At 34.1% G+C, this 22,038-nt stretch overlaps 1 protein-coding gene across 3 annotated transcripts; it reads right to left on the bottom strand.

Annotated features, from left to right (window-relative positions):
- Positions 1 to 7,031: 7,031 nt before the first annotated feature.
- On the bottom strand, positions 7,032 to 14,274 carry LOC148600660 (uncharacterized). Of its 3 annotated transcripts, XM_088556056.1 has the most exons (5): positions 14,106 to 14,274; positions 12,125 to 12,271; positions 11,047 to 11,136; positions 10,429 to 10,503; positions 7,032 to 10,207 (listed from the first exon to the last, which is right to left on the bottom strand). In XM_088556056.1, exons 3-5 carry the CDS (start codon positions 11,128 to 11,130, stop codon positions 9,275 to 9,277), a joined length of 1,092 nt encoding a protein of 363 aa, XP_088412182.1. In that variant the 5' UTR covers positions 11,131 to 11,136; positions 12,125 to 12,271; positions 14,106 to 14,274; the 3' UTR covers positions 7,032 to 9,274. The 3 variants fall into 3 exon arrangements, with proteins under 3 accessions (XP_088412182.1, XP_088412183.1, XP_088412184.1); XM_088556057.1 differs by having other exon boundaries at positions 12,125 to 14,274; XM_088556058.1 differs by lacking the exon at positions 12,125 to 12,271.
- Positions 14,275 to 22,038: the final 7,764 nt, after the last annotated feature.

Here is a 22,038-nt window from a genome sequence, read left to right as displayed (position 1 = left end):
TGGACCATTAAGTATTCAGATAGGGTAGATTTTTCCCGATATTTACGCTAGCTTCAGTTAGATTTCATGTCATTCAGGATTGACAACCCACTGAACTTGACACTAACTTGATTTTACCTAGTTGTTATGTGTCGGAGTACCAGTTTTCTTGTGGAATTTCACATTGTAAGTATTTGTTGTATGCGGTCCTGATTTTTCGTATTCTTAGTGTTTTTTATGTTATTTGTTTCATTGTGTTCTTTACATCGTGTATGTAGATTGTTCCAATTACCTGTTTTCATGTTTTGGCCATGTCTTTGATTTCAACTGTTCTTATTTGTCCTTTTGCTTTTAAGCATCGGTATTTGTTTTTTTGTGTTTTTTTTTGTGTTTTTTTTTGTTAAGTAAATATTTATATAAATCATATATACTTGTAAATGACCAATTAACGTTTAAAATAGTGTCATTGTAATTTGATTCCAACAATCATAAAACAAGAAATTAAAATTGTGTTTTACTCATGTGTAAATGAATTAGTCATAAAGTTATTCAATTAAAACTTTTGAACTTTCAATATTAATACTACCATACCAAAAGACAAACTGAAAATATGGTTAAAGAAAGCATGCACAGTCCATTGCAAGTGTGGCAATACATCTAATCAGTTTGATGTTATCAATTATGATTCGACATATTTTACCACTGAAGAATAAAAAATACAACAGCTAATATATCAATTGCATTGCAATGGTTACGTAATGTTCCTCTCTCTGTTTCTTTATTAATATATGTGTCAGTAGGAACGGTTCGAGGTGTAACGCCCAATGACTTCACGTATAATTTTCATGTGGAAAGAATACCAACTTAGACTGGTGACACGTCTGTCGCAAACTGAATTACCAAACGATGATTCAGAAGCTGTCAGATGACCAAACGTCAGGATACGTCATTTACGCAACTGCACTTTGAATAATGAAAATAAGATGCATTGAAAACTTTATGGTCACAATTACAACATTTCGGGTCAACTGAAAGATGCGAAAATTTCCCTATTGAGTTCCACAATTCGATATTCCGGTTAATATTTTGATACGTCCGTATTTGGGAAAACTTTCTAAGGCGTATTGTTTTTGTTACTGTGTAACTAATAAAGGTAAAATTATTTTTGTGAGCCATTTGTTTTCTACTATGTTCACAAGTAATTCATTACAGGATATGAATATTTTTTTTTAGAAAGTTATTACAAATCTGGATGATATTGGTCACGTTGATGCTGTATCTGATCTGAAAAAAAAAGAACAAAAATAAAGACATGACTTCAAAACAAAATTTCCCACGGAACGTTTTATGTTTATTTGTGTCATCTATCTTGCTTTTGGTATCTAACGTACATGTGTTGTCGATCAAGTATGTTTGTTGAGAGTGAACTTGTCAAAAAGCTATCACAGAATCTTCGACTGGTTTCAGAATTAGACACTCGACCATTGGTGGTGATGAGGATACTAAGTAGTGATGAGTTTCATGAAAGAAGGGACATTTTAAGAAAAACATTGATTTGCACAATAAAAAAAAATACACTAAAGCAATTGCCATTTCGAGTCGTCTATCATTTTTTTCTAGATAAAAAATCAAATGCAACTATCAAAGAGAACGACCTTCACAAAGACATAGTTTATCTTAATGTACCAGAGCATGGGCATGCTGTAAAATTGGAAGAAAAATGTTTGTTTTACTGAAATACATAAAAGAATCTTATCCAGACGCAGAACTTGGAATAAGGATCGATGATGTTGTATTGCTCCGTGTTCCACAAATTTGCATCAGATTAAAAGAAATTTTGTCACCGAACTTGTATTATGGCTTGACATTCGCAGCTCAAAACAAAATCGGACCAATAGACGAAATGTTTCTCGTCCTAGCAAAACAGATAATAAAACGGGTAGCAAACAGTACATTCTGTGGATCTTCCGAATGTAATAAAACCTCGTTACAAGACACAGGCTACGGAACAACTTCTCTTTTTAACTGGATAAAAGGTTATAAAAACATCAATTTCTATAGTGATAAAAGTAGAATCAAACATATCAATATATCAACTACTAATAAATATTGGAGGAAATATGCCACCGTAGACTACTGTAAAAATCATGTGGTTTTTCATAAAGTCAAAATGTCCTCGTTCATGAATGAAATGCACAAAAACAACGAAAGTTTTAAAACTAAAACATCACAAATATGATCCTTTGTTATAAAACATGAAAAAGAAAGACACAAAAATATATTTCTATCATTTTGGAACCTGTAAAGCACTTTGTTCTTTATTTGACACATTATTAATGAAAACTGAAACGTCAAAACTTTTTCCTTTATATTAAAATAAAGAGTAATCAAGGGAAAGAGTAGAAAGGGCAGGCGAAATAGAATTGACACATCCCAGAATTATATACATGTTATGAAATCAGATTACAGTGTACGTTATGCAATTATTTGAGAAATAAATTTGATTTGATTTCACTTTTATAATCTAAAGAATTATATTCATTAGAAAAGATTGTTTTGGATTTTATTGACCAAATATAACTAAGGTATAAGATCCCTGCCCCTAAAAAAAACCTAATTGTACTTTTTTACACAGTTTAAAAGAGTAATCAAGGGAACCAAGGTTATAACGGTAATTAAAAGAATGTAATCCAGGGACAAAGACCAGACATGGAAAACAGACATACACAACATAAAGTAACTAAAATCATACATACAAAGTAACAAAAGCAAATGAGCAACTCGGACTCCACTAAAAACTGGGAGCATGAACCAGGTGCACCGGTAGGGTAAGCATCCTCTGTTTTCTAGAAACACCCGCCGAGTTGCTCATAAAAGTCAAGTCCGGGGTAGTCGAATGAAAAACATGGGTGGCCTTAGGTTACCATATGTATTCTAGTGAGGTTGTCTCTTTGACATATTCACCGTTTCTATTGTCGTTATACGAGATAGACGATAGAGTTATACGAGATTGTACGTACACATGGCAGGAATACGGTTGACGGAGCCAAAGAGATGGCGAATTATCGGTTTGCTCTCTACCAGTTTATCTTACAAGACAATTGGACGTCAGCTGGGGTACCACTGCACAGTCATCAGCCATTTGGTTAGAAAACATGCTGCCACACAATATGTTCAAAACCTTCTTAGGTCTGGTATATAACCTTTGACAACCTAACATGAAGATAGATGCCTTGGGAGACTAGTTAGGCAAAATTCATTTGCAGCAAGCACTCATCTTAAACGACAGTGGTTACCATATCGTAACATATCAGCCAGAACCGTATGAGAGCGCATGACAGATGCAGGACTTGGGTCAAGGAGGGTCATCAAACGACCCTTGCTTTCAGATCGCGATCGCAAAGACATATTAGATTTGTGCATAGCAAGGCAGAACCGGAACCTCAAAACCTGGAGACGCATTCACTGATCAGAAGAGAGTCGCTTCCCTCTTCATGTTACAGATGGCCGTACACGAGTTTGAAGGAATCATAACACAGCATACACTCCCAAAAATATTGTACTAACAGTTTCCCTTGGTGGAGGATCAGTTTTGATGTAGGGCTGTATTTGTCGTCACTGCATGATGGACCTTGTCTTGACACCTCTCGGACAATAAGTTTTAGATATTGGAATTTACAGAAATCAAGATGCATAGAAATTCAACCATATAATATAGAAAAATGGTTCTATTTTGCCTAAATTTTAAGAAATTGATTGTCTTGCTGACTTCCTACAGCAATATAATTTGCAATGTCCTTTATTTAGTGGCAATTACCAGTTTTTTTGTTTTAACTAAACAATCAACTTGTAGATATTTTAAGAGTTATGACATCCACTACAATGTACTAAATATGGAATGGTTTGACACATTTTAAGACATCCGATGTTTTGATAATCTTGAAATGAGAAAAAGTGTTCGCAATATCTTGTTTCTAGCAAAAGTTGACATTTTTCAGATTAAAAAAAAACAACATGTATTTTGGATTTTTAGACATATTGAGAGTTATTGCATCATGATAAAGTACTATATTATTCTAAATATAAAATATTGTTTTACAAAATTTTGAGAAATTTCGAACATTACAAACTGTTTGCAATAACCTGTGTGCAGTGACGGTGACATTTTTCAGACTGAAAACATATATTTGGTTTTTAGACATAAAAACTTAAAAACAAAACCCACTCGAACTTTCAAAACTGCAAGAGCAATTGCACACAACATACGGAGACAAAAATGCCTAGTGCAGGACCCAAACGAATTTTTGACAATTTTTTTTCTCATATAAAAAGTCAATATCTGGAAATTTATGTCAGACCAAATGATCCCTGTCTGATTTGTCAGATGTCACTATTAAAAAATTAAAGAATTCTTTTATGTAAAGAAATATTTACCTCAAAACTGTAAATATGCCCTACCCACATACGCGACCTAAACTCTCAGTTCTCTATTTGTTTTTGAGAACCCTGTTATCCCAAACTCGGGCAGTGTCAATTTAGATTATATGTTTTTATATCGTTCAATGTTTGCACTTAATCTTCGAGATTTATAAACGAGTAAGTACACATTTACATGCAATTGCATTTTTATATAGTACAGCAATGTATAGTATTTTTGAACCAAAAAAACCAACTTTTTAATGGCTTGTAATGTATCTTATTTTTAATGTAGTTAGTTTTAAAGGCCGAAGATTTAACTTTCTCAATTCCGATGAAAAATTTGTATTTGAAAGGCAAATGATGCATACAAATTTTGTATATTTTTTTAATTGAATATATACGTTTTTATCGTAGGATATACTGTGAGCTGAATGAGTATCTGTTTAACCCTAAATATTGATATTCTATTATGTTTTAACAATTATGTTTGACACAGTGTATCATGAGTCAATATCGGCTTGGTTCCAATATTTTTATAATGATATATTTCACACTTTTTGAATATAATGATAATATGTATGGTGCATATGTCAAAGAAACAACAACACCACCTGGATGAAAATGTCAGCCCAAGGCCACCCATGTATCTTCAATGGACGACGAGGAAACCCTCCCACCACAAGGCAGGATTATCTTGCCCCTAAATATCACAGGTACAGCTCAGGAGATGCCATATATACTCAAGTAACATAAAAATGTACTAAGGGTGAAAACGAAACAAAACATAAGAAGGCCAGAACATTCTGCCTTGGACAAGTGCAGAAATGCGGAGGGGTTAAAGTGCTTTGGCGTTTTCACAGCCCTACCCTTTTAAAATCTGACCATTGTGGAAAATATTACACAATTAAACACACCTAAAAAGCAGTTAATAAATACCTTAGTCCCTTGTCACAGCGGAAATAAAGCAACTGAATATGAGTTACACTAATGTACAAACTAATGACTACATTCTAATTAATTTCTATATAAAGATCATATGAGAGAATCAATGTTATTATCAAAATGCTATCCTTATCAATTTGACAACAATAAAATGACTACATCCCTTAAGAATGAGCTTATTCAACGGTTTAATTACTTATTTGGTGAGTATCAAGTTTTCTGTGCTTTGTGTAGAATATTACAAGAAAATTATCGGTGAGAGATACCCGCATATATTAATCCTTTACAAGTACATATGTATTTGAGAATGTGTTCCGTGTATCGGTTAAAACAATTGTGAATGTTTTTACGAGCTTGTGATATCGAAAACCTTGATGTATTAATTTCTCGATTATATAAAGATTCGTTTCCAAATACGAGTAAATCGAACCAGTTGTGATAAGTAAACACCATATGATGGTGACAAGGGCACGTCAAAATGTAAAAACTGACTTTCATGCAAAATGTTGTATTTGTATGTGACACTTTAATAAAATAATCTGTCTGAGTGTCTATCTGTCTGTCTGCATAGTACAGATAAAACAGGACAACAAAGCAGTAAGTAAAAATTGGAATTTTCATGTTTTTTTTATTTTAAGTGTAAAAACAAAACTGTAAACTCATGATATATAAAGCCAGAAACAATAATATTGCCAATATAATTTCTCTGAGACAAAAACAAATCGGAACTGAATGCTTTTCAAGTTATAATATTATAAAAAAGAACATATCAAAATTTAGAAATACAAAATAATGACATTTTTCAGTATAAGTCATTACTAATTACATGAACTAAGCTAAAAAAATACATCATGTTTTTTAAAGTTATCCTCCTAATGACTACAGCTTCGTAGCTTGTTGTAATTTTGTTTTAAAAAAATGTTTTAGTCATAGATGTTTGTTAGTGTCACAACTATATCTTCGCAACAGCTGCATTATTATTACTAAGTGGAAAGAAGAGAATCTATATTGGAGATGGATGCAGCATTAAGCATATTTAAGCTAAAGCTTGACTAATTATTAAAAAAAAAACATTAAAAAATGTACCACTGCAGTTTTGTTGTTATACTGTCATTTGTTGTTGCTGGTTTACTTCATTCTGCTTGGATCATGCTTTTACTACATTTTTTTTATTTTTTGTTGTCTATTAATGACAGTTACCACTATGCTCTCCATTATTAAATGCTTGCAGATATTGGAATGTATTTTTTTAAGTTGTCATCAAAATGATTATAGTTGTTTATTCATCATCTCTTCTTGCATTTGTTCTGCTCAGGTATTAATGTTCGTATCAGTATAAAGGATAATCAAGGAAACGGAGATTCTATCCAATGTCAAACAAATGTATTCCTAGGACGAAGGCCAGAGATGGAAAATGGACACACACAACAAAGAACATAGAATAACCAAAATAATGCATGCAAAGTAAAAAAGAATTAAATGAGCAACCAGGACTAAATACTTGGAGTATGGACAGGTGCACCGGTAGGGTAATCATCCTCTCCTTTTCTAGAAACACCCGCCGAGATGCTCATAAAAATCCAGGGTAAACGAAAGAAGAAAGGAAAACTATAACATGTTGAACAAATCAGTTTCATAAATAATAATAAAAAAAACATTTACATAATACTATTTTTCTCTAATACGAAAATATTCTCAGCAGACAATTGGAAAAATCAAAGAAAAAAGGGTGAATGCGAACAAGAATAATCAATATGTGAAAGATAGCAACGTTTAAAAGGTAAAAGAAGAACTAAATACAAATAAAATATGAATGAAACGTAAAAACGAATAGATCAAGGTGAGCCCAAATTCTCGGCCTTACGGCCTTCGTCAAGGGCAAAGAGTATTGACGATAAAACTGTCAATCCCTACTACAGACACAAGGTGCCCTTCAAAATTGATCTTAAACATTATGATATATGTATTAAGTTCAAGATCAAAAATGGTTACACCGAAAAGCAGTAAAAAAAACAGGATTATAAATTTTGACATTCATTCCGAAGGGTTGGGCAGTCCAAAGAAAGCTAGTGATACGTTGTTCCAGTAACTTTTGTTGTTTCTCGCCGGACTTGACTTTTATAAGCAACTCGGCGGGTGTTTCTAGAAAAGTAGGGGACGCTTACCCTACCGGTGCACCTGGTCCATGCTCCCAGTTTTTTGGTGGAGTCCGAGTTGCTCATTTACTTTTGTTGCTTTGTATGTGTGATTTTAGTTACTTTGTGGTCTTTGTTGTGTGTGTCTGTTTTCCGTGTCTGGTCTTTGTCCCTGGATTGCGTTCTTTTGATTGCCGCTGTGGCCTTTGTTCCCTTGATTACTCTTTCAAAAGGACAGTTACTTTCATATCGTCAACTCTGTGGTTTCCTTCCTGAAAATGTTCCCCAACTGGACAATCCTTTCCATTGGTGACGCTTTGTTTGTGTTCTATAAAATGATCACCCAACCTCCGATAGGTCTCGCCCACGTAAATCATTTTGCAAACCACAGCGTAGACGACTTTTTCTGAGGTACATGTGTAACCATTTTTTAATTTAAAAATGTTTGCTGGCCTGGCGACCTCATCAGTTTTCCAAGTAAAAGGGTATGTCGAACAACGTGTTCGCTTACAGTGCTGTGTGCTTCTGTAACTGGCAGGGGGCGACTAGTTGCACTCTTGAAAGAACTCGTAACAAGGTGCGCTTTTAGATTCTTGTCCTTTCTATAGGCAGTAATTGGAAGCCAATCGTTGAATAATGACGACATATATTCGTCTCCAAGAACTATGGATTCAAAGTTGCGAATCAGGATATTCTGTATTGCAACATTGTGAGGATGATATGTGAAGACCAAAGTAACACGGTCACTTGTGATTTTCATTCTCTTTTCAATAGACTCAGATCTCTTAACTTGGGAATCGACATGATCGCTCGATCCGGTTGTTCGGATAGCCTCTTTTGATAAAAAATATTTCATTTTGTTACATTAAGGCCCTGAAATCTTGGTAATCGCTGCAAATACGGCGAAGTCTCCGAAATTGTGACTTGGGAATGGTATTTGTGCATGACTGTTGATGACAGGACTGATAATTTAAGTAACAATGTGCATCCACGGGTATGTAAAAAAAACTGAGGTTGATTTTTTTCTATCTTGAATTTTACAATTGATGTCAAGGAATGAAAGGCTCTCTTTTGGTGATGGTGAAGGTATATCTGATGGCTGAATGTTAAGAAGAAACAAAATTGATGAAAGACATCAAATCATGTTCTTCATCGGAGGATACCTCAAAGACATCGTCTATATTCCGCTTGTAAAGATCGTGTACGGGGCCTATGTAGAGAACATTTTTTCCTCTAGGTAGCCAACAAAAAGAAAAGCAAAGCTGGGTCCCATTTAGTTCCCACTGTCCCCCACCTAACCGGCTATATTCGTTGCAAAATTAAAGGTATTGAAGTTGAGGACAAGTTCGGCAATCCTTAAGACCATGTCACTATTGACATAAGGATTGGGTCTTATGTCAAGGACATTCCTCAAAGCAATCAAAGCATCATTATTAGGAATGCTTGTATATAGGGGTTGTCACATCCATAGTGAAAAGTTGGAAATCGAAACTCTCAGGCTTAAAATAATCAAGAATATTGAGGGCATGAGTAGTGTCCTTGATGTATGTGGGTATGTTCTCCACGATGGGTTCACATTTATCTATTTGTTTTTTACGTTTTATTCATATTTTATTTGTATTCAGTTTTTTTGTACCTTTTGAACGTAGCTATCGTTCACACATTGATTATTCTTTTTGACGTTTAATTTGAGCCACTTCACAACATAGATTATTTCTATTATGAGAATACCAACATTCGCTCTCATAAAATAAAACTTTATATTGAAATAATTTAATTAATGTTTGTTCATCCAACACTTAAGTAATTAACGACAAAAATGGATCACTTATTTCATTAACAACACCAGAAATTCTAAGACGTGTTAATTTATTAGGAAGAAATTCCATTCTTTCATCCCATTCGCCAACAAGCGGATCGCCAAGAAAATCCTGTTTTCCTTTTTTGAAATGAAGCCCAGTTTCTCGCCAGTTTTTTGTGAAACCTTTTGACCCATTAAAATTTGGATAAAGGGTATATTGTTTATGATGCCAAGCGTAAAAGATAAACCACATTGTCCACATTGAATTTGCTTTCCCTTCATTTAGAAATTTTTTATACCAAGTCGATTGAATTAGGCCAGGAACAAATGGTTGAAATGCATTATTTTTTGAAACTGTTTTATACCATTTGATAAATTCTATCCAATTATCTCGTTTCGGGGAAAATCCCCAAGACTCTAAAATGGGATAAAGGAGAACAATGTCTTTAAGAGCTATTTTTGCATTATTTAGTCCTCCCTTTTCTCGCAAAACATGAAGACTGTATCCATTGACATCTTGGTAATCAGCATACTTATCATGGACCCTTTTCAAATACCGATAAAAATACGGAGAAACTGATAGATCATCCTCCATAAACACAGCTATTTCTTGTTTTAACGGATCGGGGCGCCATGTGTCCATCCACTGACCATAAATTCCGACCGACTTCGTGTGGTTATAAATTACAAGCTGACCTTTTTCAAATTTGAAGTTACAAGCCTGAATGAATGTTTCCTCATCAATATTTCCTTCAGCATTTTTGTCAATCCATATTTCCAATATTACACGATCGTTCATATAATCTGCCATATTTAGAGACATTAAGAGTCTTTGCAGTGACTTTGGGCGATTGAATGTAATGACCAAAATCCTCAGGTCAGCTATCCCAATCGACAACCTTGCAATATTTGAAACATCAACCACTGAATTCTTTAAAAAGAAAGCAAGGTTTAAATATTTTACATTCGATAACTAACTCGTCGTTTAGAAGTGTGTTGTACAAGGTGGAACAAAAATTCAGAATTGTTTTTATTATTACGAAATATCAGATTTTTAAGAAGAAAAGCATATTTCAGTAGACAAGAAGGGACCTTCCGATTTTGTTTAATTTTCATTGAATAAAACTGTATTTTAATTATCATATACAATACCTTGACTTGTAAACATTTTGCTGGTCTCATCTGTTTCCTTTCAAAAATATGTCCTCTACCAATTTGATGCTCTACCTGCATTTAATGTATATATCAGTTAATTCAAGTTGAAAGAAATAGACCAATTAAAGCATATTTAATGTTTTAATCATTTCACGAAGGATGACCCGCATTCAACGAGTAAAAAAATCAACGGAACAAAGATTCGAGCGGATATCACGAGAATGTATTCCATTGAAATAGACAAGACAGAAAAAAAAACAAACAAACAACATGGAAGAACACAATAATAAATACAGAGACAAAAATTAGTAGCCCGGTCTCCACTAATAACTGAAAGCATGGACTAGGTGCACCGGTAAGGTCAGCGTCTTCTACTACTCTAAATACACCAAATAATACATAAAAATAGACATTCGAAATCACAAAAAGCAAACAAAGTACACAACAACCAACAACAACAGCAATAAAATATACAAAAAAAAAAAAAAAAAAAAAAACACACAAAAACAAAACAAAACAAAACAAAGCATTAAAAAACGAACAAACAAACAAACAACCAATTCTTGTATATTTTTGTTGTACTAAAGTATTAACCTATCTTTCATTGAAACTTACATCGTTCCTTCTAGTCACATAAATAATACCAATGAACAGTAAAACGCACCAGAAACTGCACTGGTTTAGTCTTTGGAATGTCATGATGATCTGAAAGGACATTTTCTAAAATATATTTCACTTTTTAAGAAATTACTCTTAAGTAAATAAATAAAAGCAGCTGTTAAATAGTAAAATTATAGTATTCATGTACAGTGAAAGTTGTGGATTTATTCCTGATATTTAATTCAATATTGTATAAATTCAACGGATCATAGTTTTTCTTTCCTCGTTTGTCTACCCCAGACTTTACTTTTTATGAGCAACTCGGCGGGTATTTCTAGAAAAGCGGGGGACGCTTACCCTACCGGTGCACCTAGTCTATGTTCCCAGTTTTTAGTGGAGTCCGAGTTGCTTATTTCCTTTTTTTATTTTGTATGTATGATTTTAGTTACTTTATGTTTTTTGTTGTGTGTGTCTGTTTTCCATGTCTGGCCTTTGTCCCTGGATTGCATTCTTTTCATTACCCTATAACCTTGGTTCCCTTGATTGCGCATTCAATAGTTACATCTAGACATGTGGATTTCCTTATTTATTTTGGATTTTCAAGCGCCCTATGGGTTCTCAAATCCATGTTCAATATAATAAACAACATACCTACCCCGAAAAATATATTTTATGGAAAGACCAAAGTAAAGGTGAATGTCAAGCGAAATACTATAACATTTGACAGATGGTGTAGCTCTTACACGCTGATATTTATTTATTGTTGCCCATGTTTGAATCACAGGTTATAATAGGTCTTGAATGATCTAAACTTCTAACAAGCACCAGGTCCCAATTTCCAATTTCAAATAAGGGTAATAACAAAATTACCGAACACTAATCCAATCAATAATGAAGTCAAGGCCAAATAAAATTTGCCAAAATAAAAAGATACCCACAGTATTGTTTCTTTTTCATATATTCACTTTATCAAATAAGATACTTTCTAATAAATGTTGATTTCTTTAATAATGATGTAGAATTAAAAAAAAACAAACAAAAACGTATCACCCTGATTTTCAAATTTTCCACATTCAAACTTCCAATCCCTCACTTGAAATACTATATCCTAAAACAGTTCCTGATCCATGCATTCTTTGTTTCCCATCAACAAAATACTATATATCATGAAGTTTCCTCATTCCGTATTCCGTCTTGTCAACTTTCCTCAGCACCTTCTTATAGAGTTCTCATATCACAACTGAAAGGTTAAGCAAGAACTTGACGTCCCTACTCGGATTTTTTTTTGTGTGTGTGTGTCGTGCATGACATTTTACAATCACGCTTTGGGAACAGGTATATGTTGCTACAATATTGAAGTCATCACTATCAGAAAATTTATCTCGGGAATCGTTTCGGTGTATTATTCTGCATCATGAGACCGATTTTTTCACCGTGTCTTAGTTTTCGTTTCCTCTTTCGTCTTTCATCTGCATTTTATTAGTAACTCGGTGTATTTTTCTTGAAAAGCAAAGAACTCTCACCCTACCGGTGCACCTGGCCCATGATCCAAATTTTTTGTGAAGTTCGAGTTGCTCATTTGCTTTTGTTTATTTGCATATGTTATTTTGGTTGTTTTATATTCTTTGTTGTGTGTGTCTGTTTTCCTTCTCCGGTCTTTATACTTGGACTATATTATTTTGATTTCTGCTTAAATCATGCTGCCCTTGATTACTCCTATTGTATTTCAGGATTACATTGATCACGAAATCTGTAGAGTTGAGAAATATCTTTTTTCTTGTAAAAATGTTCATCTTGAAAAAAAAATTGTTGAAAGTGAAAAATGAACCAAATGATGTCATAACGGGTAGCCAAATTGAATCAGTGAATTATGAAACCATTCCGTTAATTGTGTACTTTATTCATGTTCGAGGTATATATTTTTGTTTCCTCTCTCTGTGCACTTGCTTGTGTAAATTCATTTCCATTTCCTATCGTAAAGTGTCATATGTAAATTCTTACTATTGATAAGTAATAGTACGGTAATTATAAAATCCCATTTACAACATTAATAAACACACATTAAATCAATCGCATTTTAATTGAGACGTAATACTTTTGTATTCAAACGTAAAAGATGGTTTATCTTTGCGGAAAATAAAAGGCAAATGCTTATTCTTTGAATAAAACCAACCTCCTTTCAACTGTATCTGCCTTTTTTTGTATATGAAATCGCTCCAGCGGTCAAAGCGTCAAATATGGAGTTTTCGTTTTGCAGCTCTTACGTTTTGGAAAGACTTGTTGTCACTATGATTTTTTTCTTGTTTAAACTAAAATATGTTGTCATCGATTCGTAGGTTTAACAGTCATTGCAATGACATTGTTGTTCGTTATAGCTTAAAATATTTTCAGGGCAGAGAACGAAACAACACAAAACAAAACAAAACAAAAACAAAACAAAAAATAAGTAGTAATTTCAGTGGATTCATACTCATATGGTTTAACCCGAAATCAACAAAACGGACAAATTTAGAAAGAAAACATAAAAAATTATGTTTACTATATTCATCTTTAATGTCAAGGTTATCTATGTTTGTGTGTTGCATGCGGGAATGGTAGTTGAAACCATGATTTGAGTCCTGGCGTTTTGTTTTACTTTTTTTCCTCAGACACATTATCATGTAAATTCATAAAAAAAAACAAATTGAGGATGTTTCCAATTTGTCAATAAGAATTCAAGAACGAACGATAGTACATGAAAGACGTGAATTTCCTTGCAAGACAATATCTCAAGCCTCGGGATATGACGACGAATGATCGACTTACCACAAGTTGTGAAAAATTGACAAGTTTTTCGAAAGGAATTGTAAATTCTGCATATGGTGCTTCATATCAAAAACCAGAAAAAAAATAATTCCGTACTCTTACTTTATAATGGTAAAAAGTAAAAAAAAACTATGTATATAGAACACAAACAAACCAGTATGTACGCGAACAACACCTTAAGGTTGATAATTCGACATACGCACACAAGACGAGGTCCCAAACGTTTGATATATCATCTTTTTTCAAAATCGATATATTTGATATACTACCTCATTAATCTGTTCATAGGATGTATATGACAAAGATATGCTATCTTTATCTAATATTCACACACTGATTATATTTATTAAAGACTTCAAATTATGTGTTAATGGTATTGATTTCCAATTCAAATATAAACAATCAAAGTGATATAATTGAAATGGTCCAATGATTTTCAATTGCACTAATTTATAATCATATCTCCGTTAATTTACATTCAGTCGCATTAGGTTAGGGTGAGTTTCCTCAGGATACATTCGTTTAGTAATATGCATATACTGTCAGAATATCACCTAGTTAAATCTTTGATTTAAAAATTCAATCCAAGATCTTTGTTTAAATTACAACGAACAGTGTTATATGTTTTTATTGTTGTTAAAAGTAAACAATTTGTCAATGCATCATAAGCCTCAATAGGCTGGCTTGGAACTACTGCATTTTATGCTACTTTAAAGGGTTGTGTATTGTCCACGAAAAGAAAATATAGACATTTCTGACACACTTCTCACTGCGTCATTTTAGTCCTTTACAAACGAGACGATTTTGATTTTAAATCATAGTTTCCTTGTTCTTGTCCGTGAAAGATTATAACAAAATTACAAAACGGATAAAATCTAGGCTGTCGCCAAAAGGAAAAGTGGTAAGGAAAGTCCGTATAACTCATGGCAATATAAGGGTAAAAAAACAATTCTATTAATCTTTCTTCTTTGTTATGGTTTGCCAGACCTAGTAGAAACTATTCGAATATCTAAATGCAGCATTTTTGCCTGTGAGTCAGACATTTGAATCAAGATTATACAAAAACGTTTGATACACTCTCTGAAAACATATATTCCAATATCCTTATCTTATTGAGAAATATTCTGTATTTGACAAATATCTGTATCGACTACTGGCTTCACCTCTTTGCTCCCCGGTAACGTTTTTACTCTCTGTCTGTATGGCAGTATTATATTTACAATTAACTGTAATAGGAGCGCGGGTGGGGTAACGGATGTATGAATTGTATAAATGTCAGATTAAATACACTATTTCCAACGGCATTGTACTAAATAAAGATTTATTTTATTCTAGGGCTATTCTTTGTCTTACTTTACTGTTTTATATCTTATCTGGCCAGTATATATTGAAGATATTTCTTTTACATTTGTGGAGGAATTTTCAATTGAAAAAGTAAATGAAAAAACATGAAATCTGAAGAAATATGATATTCGAAGTAATTTTGATTATTATTGATTTATCTGAAAACAAAGAGATTAGGATGTCAGTAGAAGCCTTTTTTGTTAGTACTGAGTAGAAGCTGAGTTTGATTGGTCGGAGGCATACCCAACCCCTATCTTAGAGAGCTGGAAAGAGCTGTTGTAAGCCTGTGGGCTCTATGGTGTGTTGGAAAGCGGGAGGAAAAGTCCAAGCCTCAGTAGCATCAGACGTGTTGAAAATGCATACCAGACCCTAATTGGGGCAAATACATACAGCCTTAACTATGGATAATTTTTTTCTCATATGTCTTGTATAAGAAGCATGTTGGCAAACATGGAAGGAATCTATCAGATGTTACAAACAGAGACTTACTTTCAGTACTCGGATCGTCTATACTTACCATCTGTACGATGTACGATACATGCTACACGATATATAATTCACGATACATTATGTACGATGTGAAATATACGGTATACAATGTGCTATGCACGATATACGATGTGCGATATACGACAGTCCTTTCTTTTGGCGAGGGTTAGTAACATACCAATCCAGGGACAAAGACAAGACATGGAAAACAGACATACACAACAAAGAACATAAAGTAACTAAAATCATAGATACAAAGTAACAAAAGCAAATGAGCAACTTGGACTCCACTAAAAATTGGGAGCATGAACCAGGTGCACCGGTAAAACTTCAATACCCATAGATGACAACCACTCAAGGTTTGGAGAATATCTGTAGAATAAAAGAGATAGACATTTCAAACGATGTACAGAGTAGAATAATATTCAAATATGTATCTGATGATTTATGAAAAAACTGATTGATAAAAACTTATATTAGAAAAGGCCATCGGTATTTATCAAATGTCTCCTAGGACACAAAAAAAAAATCTAAATCTGTAGTTATAACCCCTATTTACTCAGCTGACTTATTTATCTTGTGATATATGTTTTTTTTTTCAGACGAACGTAAGATGGCCAAAGTTATGCCAATACATAAAAATTTATTTAAAAACAATTATATACCACTTAGCATCTGCCCAACCACTATACATTTGTTTGAATAGGCCAGTGATGAACGATTGGGAGACTTTTTTTACTTACATTTTGATAGCTATTTGTCACCATTTAGATTACAGCTGTCAAGACACTCTTATTGAAATTATGGATGATTTTAAAAATAAGATAAAAAATGGATCTGTCAAAAGCTTGTGCCTGTCTGCCACATTTTTTCACCATTGAAGCAAGAAAATTTTAATGTGTCAAAAACCCCTATAAAATTATTACAAAGCTATCATACTCAGTGTGTGAAAATAGGTTCAGAATGTAGAACCTTCGAAAATATATACAAAGGCGTGCCCCAAGGATCTATCATTTGGCCTGAGATGTTCAACATTTTCCTTAATGATATATATGATTTTGTAAAAACGGGAGACGTGTACAATTATGCTGATGATGATACTTTGTCATATGGTAGCAGCCATATAAGACTTGCGCGATTATGCTGATGAGAATACTGTCATATTGTAGTAATGATGAAGATGACGTAGTAGAAACTCTCGAAAGAGTAATCAAGGGAACCAAGGTTAAAACGGTAATCAAAAGAATGTAAACCAGGGACAGACCAGACATGGATAAACAGACATACACAACAAAGAACATAAAGTCACTAAAATCATACATACAAAGTAACAAAAGCAAATGAGCAACTCGGACTCCACTAAACACTGGGAGCAAGTGCACCGGTAGGGTAAGCGTCCCATGCTTTTCTAGAAACACCCGCCGAGTTTCTCATAAAAGGTCAAGTCCGGGGTAGTCAAACGAGGAAAGGAAAGCTATGACCCTTTGACTAAATCAGTTTCCATGGTGTAGATGGGTACACCATAACAGAGTGAGGTATTTATATTTATCTAGACTGTAAGAAGTCTAGCGTAATACGAAATGTCTGCTTAGTTACGGCAAGCTCTGGCATAACGTATGGGTTGTGATATGAAAACTCCATACGCCGGTGCTGAAGGGATGTTGCTACAGTTGAAAGGAAAGTTGGGAATACTTAATGAAAAATCATCGTGCTTGTCGCATAGTTTTATTAATAATTTTCCTTTGCCATCGATTGTTAATTGAAAGTCCAGATGAGGCTGACTTTACAATGTCTGTAGTATCTTCTATCTCAAGTTCTTTGGGGGTAGATGAAATGCAACATTTCCCCGAAACTAGGTTCATTTAACCATAATACGTCTTCTATAAAGCGGAAACTATGATTAAACGATGTTCCTTCTTTTGGATCAGATCAGCTATAAAGTCAGCCTCGTAAGAGTGAAGAGTAACACTGGACAAATATGTTATCGGGAAGGATGTTCTTTCTGCATTTAGTCACTGGTTTCATGGATTTTATTCCACAACATATCTAAATGATATTCCTTTATGTTTATACTCTGCTTTGCTTTATCCTTGCATGACTATGCTTTTTATAATGTAGATAGATAGATTTTTCAATTTGGTGCTCTTTCACTGCTTATATCATTTTATGACTATGCTAAAATTACAACAGATAGCTAGTGCGTCTTTTACTGCTTTTATTGCTTTCAACTTAACTTAAGTTTTAACTTAAAATTAATATGAAACTGTTTGAAAACCTTGCTTTATGTGTATGGTATATATTCTTTTAATTGTATTGTCTACGTATGATGCTGACATGTTTGTATATGTGAGTGTGTACCTAAGCTTTCTGACGATTTCAAAAGCTATGTCGAGCTTATGTTATATTGTTTGTAATCTACCGTCTTGAAATAAGTGACGAATAAGACGATGAAATGTTAAAAACAAGTGAAGTGACGGGTTACACTGAAAACAACCTCAGTGATATAATTAAAAAAAAACTAGGACAGTTCCGTTCCCATAAAAAGTCACATACATTCATCTCTACAATTTATTGTCGTACTGAAACGCATCCAACATTGTATCATTCAATAGATAATTTAATTTTCTACATAATTAAACAACGCAAGACAATTTTTCCAGAAATAATTTTCATAAAAATGCTAAGAATATTACCACTACCCCTAGAAAAATTCTATAAATATCAAACTGATTGATTGATTGATTGTTATCTTTTAATGCCGTTTCGGCGACTAGGGCCATATCACGGCAAGAACATTGAATGAATTTGATTGATTGATTGATTGATTGTTGTTGTTTATTGCCGTTTCGGCGACCAGGGCCATATCACGGCAAGAACATTTAATGCAAGGAAAATATTAAAATTAAGATCAAAGTCTCTTCATAAAATAATGAAATTAAAACAAGCAGCTATTTACATATAAAAAGGTACATAAAAGGTGAACCTAAGACATAAAATACATATAGAAACATAAATTCGATAAAACATCTAAAATATTGAAAAACCAAGGAAGGTATCCAATTTAGATTTTATTAAATAAACCGATGTCCCGCAAGAAATCGATGATGTTTTCAGATGAAACGGTCTTGAACAAATCAAACATATTGGCGCAGTCAAAATAATTTTGCCTGGTGTTGGCAAAATCCACACAATCTAGAAGAACATGTTTGATAGAGAAAGGGCAATGACATGGGATACACTCAGGTGGAGGATCACCAACAAGCAAATGGCCATGTGTAAATCTAGAATGTCCAATGCGGCATCTAGTCATGACCACTTGCTCTTTGCGATTGCCGGACCCGGATTGATGAACGCCTAGATCGGGTTTTATGGAATTGAGTTTGTTGTGTTCAAGACCGTCCCAACGGTCCTGCCACATCTTTAAAATATATTTCCTTATTAAAGGTTTAAAATCGGTGTATGGCAAATTAACGTCCTTTATTATTTCATTTAATGCCTTTTTGGCAACCCTGTCTACAACTGAATTCCCCTGAATACCAACATGACTGGGTACCCAGAGAAAAACAATCTCTTTATCAAATTCCCGAAGTCGATGAATAAAATACAAAATTTGTAAAATAAGAGTGTTTTTCAGTTTGTGATTCTTAACTGCCAAAAGACAGCTCAAAGAGTCAGAACAAATAATAAATTGTGACAGATTAGATTGAGTAATCAATTAAAGTGCTAACAATATGGCTCGAGCTTCAGCTGTGAATATGGAAGCGCTCGATGGCAACCGTTCAGTTACAGTTCTGTAACCATGGACAGCAGCACATGCAACGCTATCACCATCTTTTGAGCCATCTGTATACACCGTCGAAAAATCCGGATAATTTGCTTTAATTTCAGAAAATTTTTGTTGTAAAAATAAAGGATTGGTATCGGACTTTTTATATTCACGCAGATCAAAAATGAAAGGATGTGGAAGCTCCCATGGAGGGCATTTCGAAGTAACGACAGGTGTCACTGCATTGGTCTCCAGATGAATTGCTTCCAAATGAGGTTTTATTCGAATTCCAAAAGGAGGGGTTTTGCTTTCATGTTTTCGATAAATGTCGACATAAATAGGATTAATGACACAGTCGTAGGCAGGGCTATCTGGGTAGGCCATAAGTTTACTTACATATCGAAGACCTAATTTCAAACGTCTGTCTCCAAGGGATGGTTCATTTGCCTCGGCATAAAGGCTCTCAATAGGAGAGGTTCTGAAGGCACCAAGGCAAAGTCGGAACCCCTGGTGGTGAACAGCGTCTAAAATTTTAAGGTAAGATTTTTTGGCGGAACCATAAACAATAGATCCATAATCAAGTTTAGACCTAACCAAAGATCTATATAAATTTAATAAAATTGAGGTATCAGCACACCAATCGGTACTGGACACCATTTTTAAAATATCTAGTGCCTTAAGACACCTAGATTTAAATAATTTGATATGGGGAAGAAAAGAAAGTTTACTATCAAAAAGTAATCCAAGGAATTTTCTTTCTTCTACTATTTTGATTTTATTACCATAAAGAAAGAGATCTGGGTCCGGATGCAGCTTTCGCTTTCGACAGAAGTGCATACCAACAGTTTTAGATGTAGAAAACTTAAACCCATTCTCCAAAGCCCATTTTTCAATTCTTTTGAGGCAAAGTTGTAACTGCCTTTCAATATTACTCATATTTTGTCCCCTGTAGCAGATCAAAAAGTCGTCTACATACAAGGAACCGTCAATATTGTTCTTCAACACTTGGGCTAAACTATTAATTTTAATACTGAAGAGAGTGACAGAAAGAATACTTCCCTGAGGAACTCCCATTTCCTGTTCCTTCTCCTCAGAAAAAGTCGAATTTACCCTCACATTAAAATGACGATCTGATAAAAAATTAGACAAGAACAGAGGAAGTCTTCCTTTCAACCCCATATCAAATATATCTTTTAAAATACCATATTTCCACGTCGTGTCATTGGCTTTTTCTAAATCGAAAAAGACCGACACAACATGTTCATTTTTAGCAAATGCATTTCTGATGAGCGTTTCAAACCGGACTAAATGGTCAAGAGTACTTCTGCCTTGCCTAAATCCACACTGAATATTAGTGAGTAAGTTGTGCTTCTCAAGGAACCACACAAGGCGATCATTGACCATTCGTTCCATTGTCTTGCAGACGCAGCTTGTCAATGCGATCGGGCGATAATTTGAAGGATCCGTATGATCCTTTTCTGGTTTTGGAATAGGGACAACTGAAGCCGTTTTCCAGATGGACGGAACGTTACCAGAAGTCCATATCTCGTTCATTAACGCAAGAAGTGTATGTAGAGATGGATCAGGAAGATGTTTCAAAAGTTGATAGTGAATATTATCTATCCCACTAGCTGTATCGTGGGCTTTAGCCAGTGACGATTTTAGTTCCTCTATAGAAAATTGAGAGTTGTAGGATTCAGCATTATTTGACTTGAAGTTTAATTTTGCCTTTTCTGCAGATGATTTAATTTTTGAAAATCCGGTTTGTAGTTAGTTGAGGATGAATGTTTAGCGAATGTTTCAGCTAGCTTATTGGCGATATCTTTTTCGGTGGTTAGAGTGGTATTACCAACTTTAAGGTGTTTCACTGAAGAATTCGAATTTTTTCCTTTTACTTTTCTAATAAAATTCCATACTTTATTGAGGGGAGTGTGAGATTTAATACTAGAAACAAAATTTTTCCAAGAGGTTCGTCTGGCTTGTTTACATGTACGTCGAGCTTTTGCTCGAAATATTCGGAAGTTTGACAGATTTGCTGGTGTAGGATTTTTGTCAAACCGGCGATGGGCCTTGTTGCGTTCTTCGATCGCTTTATCGCACTCATCAGTAAACCATGGTTTACTAGGCCTTTTTGGATTTGTCGAGGTTTTAGGTATTGTTTTATTAGCAATTGATGTCAGTCTTTCATTAAATAATAAAATGGGATCTTCAACATCCTTCATCGTTTCTAATCGTAATTCTTCAAGACAGTGGGCTTCAAATGAAGCCCAATCTGCTTTCTCAAGTTTAAAACGAGGTTGACGTTCCTCCGTTTTGGAGGATAAATGCTCCAAAATAATTGGAAAATGATCACTCCCGCACAAGTCATCATGAATTCGCCATGTAAACTCTGAAAGTACGAGAGGATCACAAATGCTTAAATCAATAGAAGAATACGATCCACTGCCTGAATGAAGGAACGTTGAAGATCCGTCATTAAATATGCACCAATCTTCTTGCTGAAGGAGCTCCTCAACTTTTTTACCTTTATCATTCGTATGATTACTTCCCCATAAAGGATTATGAGCATTAAAGTCACCCAAAATAATAAATGGTTTGGGCAA

This window comes from Perna viridis, chromosome 12, assembly GCF_037379345.1.
Source record: "Perna viridis isolate PV_CMFRI_1.1 ecotype Kerala chromosome 12, ASM3737934v1, whole genome shotgun sequence".
In the NCBI taxonomy this organism is placed as follows: domain Eukaryota; kingdom Metazoa; phylum Mollusca; class Bivalvia; order Mytilida; family Mytilidae; genus Perna; species Perna viridis.
This window is presented reverse-complemented; position numbering and strand designations above follow the sequence as displayed.